Below are 10459 nucleotides of genomic sequence, written 5' to 3' on the forward strand. Positions count from 1 at the left end.
CCATCCCAAGGAAGCAGGCTGAAGGGGCCCTGTTGGGCTGGCAGCCTCCCTGCCTCAGCGGCTACCAGTGAAAGCCTCCATGCACTGCTCTGAGAGACTGATGGATCTGATGGATCACAAGCAGGCAGCTTGTGAGCTGCTGGGATTGTAGGGACCTCTGGCCAAAAGGCTCTTGTGCTGTAGGCCAGGGCCTTGCATGTTCACAGGTTCCCCTACCCCCTTCTGCTTGCTTGCTAATGCCTAACTCTGCCTCTAGTTTAGACCTGAGCCAGGCCCTTCTAGGTGGTGTCAACCAAACCACCTTGTGTCTGCAATTGGTCACCAGGAGCCCTGGTCCCTCCTGCCCAGTCTCAACTACACCCGAACTGTTTGATATCCTAGTGCCTTGGTGCTTCAGTGCACCCCAGGTTGAGCTAGGAGGCCCACTGAGTATCTGGTCCCCTGGCACTGTTCCCTCCAAGTCAACTTCTGGCCTCCCAAGGACCTTCCTTTTCTGCCTCAGAAGCTAACGTCAAATCCCACGCACTGGTATCTCTGGGCGACAGCTACAGTAAGGACTTTGAGGCTTGTGAGGTAAGAAGGCTATGACTGTTAGATGCCTGGAGGAGTAAAGGGACACCCACCACTTTGGCCCCCTGGGCCCCACCCAGCTTTGCCAGACTCCCAATCCCAACCCTGGGAACTCAGCTGTGGGTGCTCAGCCAGGCCCTCAGCAAGGCCATTAAAACGTGATATGGCTTCCAACGGGGTTAATCACAGCTGCGTCTATAAAGGTGCCTTTCTCTGAAGGCCTTCAAACCCTCACTGGCCATGATCTCACTCTTCATCTGGGATCCCCTCCCTGGATCACAACCAAGAAGCTGGGGCCAAGTACAGAATGACTGAGTAGAGGGTGAGGGCAATGCCGGAAAAAGCCCAGGTCACTGCCACCCACTCGTGTGGGTGGATGGATGAGTGTTTGCTCAGGCAGAGAACAGGGACCTTCATTCAGTGTCAGGAGAGGCCAGCCTGCTGTGAGCCAAGTGCCCTTAAACACTGGGTCAAGAAGGACCATGCCAGGGCCTGTCATAGAGCCCACATCCAGCATGGTAGAATGTCATCTCTGGCACTATGGCATGGGTACTGTGCCAAGCCCATCCGATGTCCTTTAGAAGTTAAGTAGCTGGTACCGCAGGGACACCTCCACACAGCAGGTTGCCCTGGATGGATGAGTTAGGAGATTCCAAGCCACTGGGACCAAGGGGAGGGTAAAGAACCTGGTGAGAATGCTGTGTGTCGTGTGCGGGGCCAGACCAGGGATTTGGGACCTCTGTGGGAGAGCCTGAACTAAAACGCAGACGTTTTTAAGGAAAGTAACCTTAGGTGATTGTGGCAGGGCTGCATGTAGTCAGAGAAAGGAGGAGACACAGGCTAGACTGATCCGAGTTGGGAGACTAAGAACTAAAGCTGAGGACAAAACTGTAGGGAGACAGATTTTGTGTGTGGGCCAGTGGCCAGGGAGAAGTGAAAGATACCGAGGAGGGGAAGGTTGCTGGAGAGTGGGTGGGAGCGAGACACAGGGAGCAGGGAGGGACGCACACATTGCATTGCAGAGACACCACGGAGCCTGCAGCCCTGGAGGCAGAGGCCCACTGTCATCCCTGCACCCTCCCCTGCCAGCCAGTCAGCTGTTTCGGTTTCCCAGCCTCGTTCCTCCCCCTAGAGGCTCCTGGAAGCACAGCTACTTTCTCCTAAAGGAGAATGGGTGTACAGTTTCCAAACGTCTCTTACCTTCAGTCTCCAAGGTCAAGCCCTCGACACACCCACAGTCAGGCACGTGAGTCCCCTTAGAAACCAGGGAGAAAAAAAAAAAACTAGTCACAAGGTAGAGACCATGTCCTGCTTGGGCATAAAGGGACAGAAGAGGCTTCATCAACCATCTTTCCCACTTAGCAGTATCCTGTAGGATCAAAATGCCTTATCTAAATAGTGGCCAACTAGAGTCCCTGGCACATCCCCACAAGCTATATGACCTTGGGTCAGTTTTACCTTTTATGATTTAAGTTCCACCTGGCTGTGGTGGTATACGCCTTTAATTCTAGCATTCCCGAGGCAAGGGGAAGTGGATCTCAGGTTCAAGACCAGCCTGGTCTGCAGAGCTAGTCTCAGGACAGCCAGGGCTACACAGAGAAACCTTGCCTCAAAAGAACAAACACAGCAGCAGCAATAACAACAACAGAACTCCTTATGCTCTGTAAGTCTACACAAAAAGACCATCTCAGATGTTGAACTGAAATACTTAGCGTTGCCTTCTCATTTGCCAACCAAACCTGTCTTCTCTCGCGTCACTGACTGGTCATCTGAGAGGAGATGGGTCTGCGTGATTTAAATTCTAGAAAGCATGGGGTATGGGTGCAGTGGGTGCTGTTCAAGTTCAGGAAGAGTGGTTTGGCTTCTAGGAACGCCCCCAACCCCCAACTGAAGTCTGTGGGCCAACCTGGGCTTCTGCCCACTTCACCAGCCACTGCTTCAGTGGTTGCAGGGCCCTGGTCGGTCCTTCCTCTGCCCTGTCCTGCCCACCCATCTCAGGGTCGACTGCTTCCACTAGAAGACGCCAAAGAAGTGGGATCCAGGAGTGACCTTGGCTGAGGCCCTGCTGACTAATGGAAGGGTACCAGAAGGGTCAGGGGCTGGCCCAATACCATCTGCATTAAGATCATGACTCTAGGGGAAACTGTTTACCAATGCAGTGAGGGGTCTATTTATAGCCTCAGCTGCTTCTCCAGCTTACCAGGAGGGGGGCAGGGTGGCTCCCCAGAGCAAGGTGCTAGCTGGGGCAAGGAAGAATCCTCCGCCTAGGTGGCACCGCCCAGGCCGCTGGACCCCTCATGGCAGGGGAGAGCTTCCCTTTCACATCCTCCACGCGGCGTGCCCTCCGCCTACAGAGAGAGTGGCTGGAGTGGGAGGACCGGAGGAGGGCTGCTGCCCATCAGTGCCGAAGCCACAGGTACCTCCCTAGTCCCCAAGCCCGGCTCATTAGGCCTCGCCGCTCCTGCAGAGACCCAGCTGTCCACAATGCCCTGTTCTCTGGGGACCTACAGCAAGTCCAAATCCTGTTCCAAGACGAAGAAGCTGCCAACATGATTGTGGAGACTGTGAACAACCAGCTGGCCTGGTCAGCGGAACAGGGTAGGGAGCCCCACCTAGGAGGGAAGAGGAGGGACAGGAATGGGGGTTGGGAAGGGAAGAAGAATCCACACCCCCACTTCTCCTTAATGTCCTAGGATGGACTGCCCCTCATAGTCACCCATGCTAGCTCCTTCCTAAATAGTTGAGGCCAACTATGGTTTTCCTCAAACTCAGAGATCCACCTGCCTCTGCCTCCTTAATGTTGGGATTAAGGGTGTGAGCCACCATGCCCAGTCTCCAAAATTTCTTTGCTTTTGGTTTTTTGGGGGGTTTTTTTTTGTTGTTGTTGTTATTTGTTTGTTTGTTTTTCGAGACAAGGTTTCTCTGTGTAGCCCTGGCTGTCTTGGAACTCACGCTGTAGACCAGGCTGGCTTCCAACTCACAGAGATCTGCCTGCCTCTGCCGCCTAAGTGCTACAACCCAAGGTGTGCATTACCACCACCCAGCTAAAGTTATATTCTTATATGACGCATACGCAGATTGGGAACTTTGGTTTTGGTTGAGAGTTGAATGGGCCATATTACTTATGTGAAAACACATATAGATATATCCATGTTTCTCCTATAGTTTTCTGCAATAGGAAAGAATTTTTATTAAATCCATACGCGGGGTTGGGGATTTAGCTCAGTGGTAGAGCACTTGCCTAGCAAGCACAAGGCTCTGGGTTTGGTCCCCAGCTCCGAAAAAAAAGAAAAGAAGAAAAAAAAGAAAGAAAGAAAAGAAGAAATCCATATGCAATTTTTCCTTACCCTTACTGACTTTAGGGGTTAGAAAATGGTGTTGTAGGGGGAAAACACCAAGCCCCTCCCGCTGAGCCACCCCACCAGCCCAATTCTATTTTGGGGCAATAGGATTGAACTCCCCACCCCCACCCCCAAGAGCGGGGGACTGAACCCAGGGCCTTGCGCTTGCTAGGCAAGCGCTCTACCACTGAGCTAAATCCCCAACCCCTAGGATTGAATTCTAATCTGGATGCTAAGGAGCACTGTCCTTGCCACTGTGCTTCAAACCACAGCTGACTTGCTTTTTAAATTTTGAGACAGGGTCTTGCCAAGTTACCCAGGCTAGGATTCAACTCCTACCATAGCTCAGGGAGATTTTGAGCTTGTGATCCTTCTGCCTCATCTTTCCAACTGACTGGGGTCATGGGCTTATCCCATCAGGTCCCGTTCAGTTTGTTATTGTCAGTTTGTGTTTGTTTTTGTTTTTCAAAATGGGACCCGTTTCTCTGTGACCCTGGCTGGCCTGGAACTTGGGATCTTTCTACCTCCTGCTCCTGAGTGACAGGTGGCAGCCAGAAGCCTCCATACCTGGCCACATGCAGCATTAGAAGCTGACATTGTTTCACGGAACATCTTCCTGTTTAGCACCATAGAATACTTGAAAGCAGTGAAGAGAGGCACCTGGACTTAGAGAATTGCTCTCCAAATACAATGGTAGACTTGGGTTTTCTCTCTTAAAAAGAAAGAAAGACTCAGTGGTAGAGCGCTTACCTAGGAAGCGCAAGGCCCTGGGTTCGGTCCCCAACTCCAAAAAAAAAAAGAAAGAAAGAAAAAAAATATATATGTATATATATTTGAGATTCTGGCCTTTCTTTTAAAAGCAAATGATATCTTGCTTGTTATGTTTTCTTTTTTTTTTAAGATTTATTTATTTGGGGGTTGGGGATTTGGCTCAGTGGTAGAGTGCTTGCCTAGCAAGCGCAAGGCCCTGGGTTCGGTCCCCAGCTCCAAAAAAAGGAAAAGAGAAAAAAAAGATTTATTTATTTATTATATATAAATACACTGTAGCTGTCTTCAGACACACCAGAGAGGGCATCAGATCCCATTACAGATGGTTGTGAGCCACCCTGTGGTTGCTGGGAATTGAACTCAGGACCTCTGGAAGTGCAGTCAGTGCAGTCAGTGCCCTTAACCGCTGAGCCATCTCAGTATGTTTCAGCTATAAAGTCTTCAGTGTAGACCTGGGCTAGTGTGTCAAAAACACTCCCCAGAGCAGAGCATACACTATCACCTGGAGTGGGATGTGGGAACATTCTGGTTGTGACCTGTCACCCCACTGATGACCAGGTTGACTTAAGCTCATCAGACTGGTTAGACTGCTGGCCCCTTCCTCCCTCACACTCCAGTGTCCCTCACAAAGCTTCATACTCATTCAAAGAGGACCATCTTCCCCCACAGATACCTAGCCCTCTTTCTTCAATTGATTTTTTTTTTTTTTTGTTTATTTTAGGAGACAGCATCTCATTATGTAGTCCTGGCTGTCCTGGACCTGATAGGTAGAACAGGTTGCCTTTGAACTCAGAGATCTGCTTGTCTTTGCTTCCTTCCTGAGTGGTGGGATTATGGGTGTGTGCCGTCCACCACCCCATCCCATCTCCTTTTTTTTTTTTTTTTCTTTTTTTCAGAGCTGGGGACCAAACCCAGGGCCTTGCGCTTGCTAAGCACTGAGCTAAATCCCCAACCCTTTTTTTTTCTTTTATTGGATTTTTTTCATTTATATTTTAAATGCTGTCCCCTTTCTCAGTTTCCCCTCAAGAAACCCAATATCCCATCCTCCAACCCCCAACTAATATAAAGGCACTCCCCACCCAAATCCCCTTTTTTGTTATGTATACGGTGTTCTGTCTGCATTGTGTACATGATACCCATAGAAGCAGGGAGAGACCATTGGATCTCCTGGAACTGGAGTTACAGACTTTTGTGAGCTGCCATGTGGCTGCTGGGAATTGAACTCCAGTCATCTGGAAAAGCAGCCACTGCTCACCCCCCATTTCCACCCCCCGTTCCTTTGTTGCTGGTTTTGTTTCGTTGTTGTTGTTTTGCTTTTCATTTTGCTTGCTTGTTTATGGCACTCAGAGATAGAACTCAGAGTCCACACATAGGCAAGACCTATACCATGGAGCCACACACAACCAGACCCCTTTGCTGATTGATTGATTTATTCATTATATATAAGTACACTGTAGCTGTCTTCAGACACACCAGAAGAGGTCACCGGATCCCATTACAGATGGTTGCAAGCCACCATGTGGTTGCTGGGAATTGAACTCAGGACCTCTGGAAGAGCAGTCAGTGCTCTTAACCACTGAGCCATCTCTCCAGCCCCCACCTTTTGCTGTTTTGAGTAACAGGGTGGATAAATTTTCTAGAACATATCCCAACTCAGCACATTTGTCAAAGTTGATTAGATACTTAATTGAAATTGTTTTGAAAAGTTGATATGAGATGGCTTCAACCTCAGCCCTTAGGTCTGTGCCTTCTGAGTCCTATGGAAGAGCTTTAGGACCCGGTACAGCCAGGCACTACAGGCTCCAGGTCCTGCTTACCTGCAGCCATGACATAGTGGCTTTACCCAGGCTGCTCCGGCTTTTTCCTGAAGAATACCATCATCCCCCAAAGTGGAAATTGAACTTAGGTTCTTTTTTTTGTTGTTGTTTTGGTTTTTTTGCTTTTTTGTTTGTTTGTTTGTTTGTTTGGTGTGTGTGTGTGTGTGTGTGTGTGTGTGTGTGTGTGTGTGTGTTTTGGGACAGGGTTTCTCTTTGTAGAGACTGTCCTGGAAGTCACTCTGTAGACCAGGCTGGCCTCGAACTCAAGAGGTCTCTGCCTCCTGAGTGGTAGGATTAAAGGCGTGTACCACCATTGCCTTGCCGACAAAGCGTTTTAAAAGGCTCTTCCAATGCATGCTTCCAATTCAGGATTTGAGTGGACCCCTAACCACAGGGACAGCTTGACTGTGTGTGCTCAGTAAGCTAGACCTAGGGAAGCCCAACACCCACTGTCAGTCACAGACAACTGCTCTACCCCACTCTCCCATGCGAAGTCCCTACGGTGCTGCTTTTTCTCCTCAGGATTCTGGGTATTGACTCCAAAGACCAAACAAACAGCACCTCTCACCATCACTGTGGCCAGAGGCTACACAGACTGCGCCCGACACCTTATCCTGAAGGGAGCTGAGCTTGATGCCCGAATTGGAGGACGTGCTGCCTTGCACGAGGCCTGTGCCCAAGCCCATCCTGACTGTGTGCGGCTGCTGCTCACCTTTGGTGCCAAGGCTAATGTATTGTCTGATGAGGGCATGACCCCCTTGCACCTCTGCACAGCTCCCGAGTCTTTGCAGTAAGTGCCCGTGGCCTGGAAAGGTTTTATGGGGAATGTAATATGTGTGCATCCAGGGGTTGGGGATTTAGCTCAGTGGATTTAGTCCGCTTGTTTTCTCTAAGGAAAAGCAGAGTAGGGAAGTCCCCAAAGGCTTTCCCTGACCAAGTGAACAGGGCCTGCTCAGGAAGGGTAGTCCTCTATTTTTTCTAATACACTTACATTCCATGCGTAATTCCATGAGTACACAGGAGTGAGTTTTCCAAATCTTGCCCTATCAATCTGTTAGGAGGCCAGGAGCTGGAGTTGTAGCTCAGTTGGTAGCATGGTTACTTAACAAACATGCAGGGAGCTTTGGCTTTGAACACTGGCATCACATGGGCGCGGTGGGACACACCTATAATCCTAGCAAGTAGGAAGAAACGGCGGAAAGATCAGGAGTTCAAGGTTGTTTTCTGCTACTTAGTGTCTGAGGCTGGCAGAAGAAGGGTGTAGCTAGGTGATAGCTTGTCTAAGGTTTCACATCTAGCACAAAATAAGTAATCTTAGCACTCTTGGGGCAGGGGGGGATAGGCAGAGGCAGGCAGATCTCTGAGTTCGAAGCTAGCTACAGAGTGGGATCCAGGACAGCCAGAGCTACTCGAAGAAACCCTGTCTATAGGAAAAAAGTAAATCAGTTTAGGTGAGGGTGGACTCCCCGGATTCTGCCATATACACTCATTAATGTGTGCTCTTGGCTGCCGCACTAGACTACTTGAGGCATAACTTTTTATATCTGAAAATCCAAAATACTTCTGACAGTTTCAACTGGCCCCATAACTCTGCTGTTTGTAATGGGGTTTCTGTGATCAGAGGAGAACACCAGGCCAGACCTCCAAGCAGAGGTGTGGGAAGGAAATGGGTAGTGAGAGCAGGTCTTGGGGTCCTCAGGATGTCTCCCAAATCTTGCACTCTGTCCGTAGGTGCGCCAAGTTGCTGCTGGAGGCTGGAGCGTCTGTGAATGTGGCATCGCAAGAGAGTGAAGTCACGCCCCTGCATGTGGCTGCAGCTCGTGGCCTGGAACAACATGTGGCCCTCTACCTGCAGAACGGTGCAGACGTGGCCCTGCGCACCAGCCAGGGAGAGACTGCGCTGAACGCAGCGTGCGCTGGAGCAGAGGGGCCAGGCAGCAGCCGGCAGCACGAGGCTGCCGCGCGACAGCTCCTGGAAGCTGGGGCTGATCCCCAGGCTGCGGGTCGCAAGCGCCACACACCACTGCACAACGCCTGTGCTAATGGCTGCGGAGGTCTGGCCGAGCTGCTGCTGCGCCACGGGGCAAGCCCTGGAGTCACCAATGGGGCAGGCCACACGCCAATGGACTGCGCGCTGCAAGCGGTACAGGACGCCCCCAACTGGGAGCCTGAGGTCCTCTTTGCAGCGCTGCTGGACTACGGGGCTGAGCCCGTTCACCCTGAGGTGTGCTGGGAGGGTGGGAGGAAGGAGGTGCCAAGCCGAACGGGGATCCTAGGCTAGAAATGCCCTGACTGGAAGGGTCTAGAAGATCAAAAGCTTCTCTCAGTGACTAGAGGTTCATGCCCATTTTGGCAGAGGGCAAAGATAAGAGTCAAGGGAACTGGGGTCAGGACCTTGGAACGTATGTGGGCCGGGCAGGCTGAGGCACAGAAAGATGAGGTTGTCTGTGGCAGTTTATTTTAGCCAGCCTTGGGCTTGCCTTAGTTAAGGCAACACAGAACTCCTATTTTGTTTTCCAGATGCTGAAATACTGTGCCAACTTTCCACGGGCCATGGAAGTCCTCCTTAACGCCTATCCATGTGTCCCATCCTGTGACACCTGGGTGGAGGCTGTGCTCCCGGAGCTGTGGCAGGTATGTCCGCTCCAAGAGCTAAGTTCTTTACCTGGGGGCTAGAGAGGTCAGAGGCCTTTCCCTTCAAACTTCAGGACCAGGTTCAGAGGAGGAAGATGGACCCAGGCAGAAGAGGGTGAAACCCCTGGGTTCCTGGGATCTGTCTGGAGCAGCGCAGACAGATCTCTCATCTCCCATACTGCCTAGTCCCTTGCTGACAGACATTCATAAATCAGTCAGCTCTGATTTGGTGTCTGGGGTGGGAGTGGTCCATGAACGAAATCAGGTCTATGGCAGGGTGCTATGTGCTGAAATTTCTCAAGCCAGATGTGGTGGCACACACCCAGCACTTGGAAGGCAGAAGCAGGCAGATCTCTGTGAGTTCAAGGCCAGCCTAGTCTACAAAGAGAGTTCCAAGACAGCTAGGGCTGTTACATAGAGAAGTCCTATCCTGAAACACACACACACACACACACACACACACACACACACACACACACACACACACACACACACAGAAAAGAAAAAAGAAAGAAAATTCCCTGAACCTCTACCACTGAATGATCTCCTGTCTTCTGGAAGGGCAAAATCACGGGTACTAGATCACCTGACCCTCCCTTCCTTCTGGCCTAGGAACATGAAGCCTTCTACAGCTCAGCCCTAAGCATGGAAAACCAGCCAAGACGGCTGCAGCACCTAGCCCGCCTGGCTGTTCGTGCTCAGTTGGGCAGCAACTGTCGGCAGGCCGCCACCCAGCTCCCCCTGCCTCCACTGCTCAGAGACTACCTGCTGCTGTGTGTGGAGGGACGAATCCAGTGAGCCCTGAACTTCCACCTACTCCTTCTCCCAGCAGCTGAAAACCAACCACTGCCCTGCCTGCTTTCTCTGCGCTTTGCATGCCCTCCAGGAGTAGCTTGTCCCTCCACTGACAGCTTAAGTCACCCGCTGATCTTCAGGCCTTCTCAGCCTGTTCCCCCAAAGAAGCCTTTCACCCACATTGCCATTAGGTAGATGGCCTCTGTAGCCACCCCAGCTACAAGCCACTGATCCCCTGGGCGGTGTTTTTCTTGCCACCTGTATGTCTGTTCAGCCTTTTCTATAGGGCAGGCTCTTAGCTGGACTTGATGGCTCGGACCTCTAACCCTAGTACTCAGGAGGCTGAGGCAGTAGAATTGTGAGTTCAAAGCTAGCAAGAGGGCTGGAGAGATGGCTCAGCGGTTAAGAGCACTGACTGCTCTTCCCGAGGTCCTGAGTTCAATTCCCAGCAGCCACATGGTGGCTCACAACCGTCTGTAATGGAATACAATGTCCTCTTCTGGTGTGTCTGAAGACAGCTACAATGTACTCATA

The 10459-nt window shown here is 51.1% G+C and overlaps 1 protein-coding gene across 1 annotated transcript; it reads left to right on the forward strand.

The window, feature by feature from the left end:
- The first annotated feature begins 2867 nt into the window (after positions 1-2867).
- On the forward strand, positions 2868-9968 carry Asb16 (ankyrin repeat and SOCS box-containing 16). Its single transcript, NM_001109048.1, has 5 exons — positions 2868-3168; positions 7019-7286; positions 8228-8720; positions 9017-9130; positions 9743-9968. The coding sequence occupies exons 1-5, from the start codon at positions 2868-2870 to the stop codon at positions 9926-9928; spliced, it is 1362 nt and encodes a 453-aa protein (NP_001102518.1). The 3' UTR covers positions 9929-9968.
- Positions 9969-10459: the final 491 nt, after the last annotated feature.

The sequence above is a fragment of the Rattus norvegicus genome, chromosome 10 (genome assembly GCF_036323735.1).
Source record: "Rattus norvegicus strain BN/NHsdMcwi chromosome 10, GRCr8, whole genome shotgun sequence".
NCBI classification, from domain to species: domain Eukaryota; kingdom Metazoa; phylum Chordata; class Mammalia; order Rodentia; family Muridae; genus Rattus; species Rattus norvegicus.

Excerpts from the sequence above, each read along its gene's own strand:
- Asb16 (NM_001109048.1), top strand. The coding sequence starts at position 2,868 with ATGGCAGGGGAGAGCTTCCCTTTCACATCCTCCACGCGGCGTGCCCTC. Across the intron at positions 7,287-8,227 it reads ACAGCTCCCGAGTCTTTGCA|GTGCGCCAAGTTGCTGCTGG; the intron begins GTAAGTGCCCGT and ends CTCTGTCCGTAG. Across the intron at positions 8,721-9,016 it reads CTGAGCCCGTTCACCCTGAG|ATGCTGAAATACTGTGCCAA; the intron begins GTGTGCTGGGAG and ends TTTGTTTTCCAG.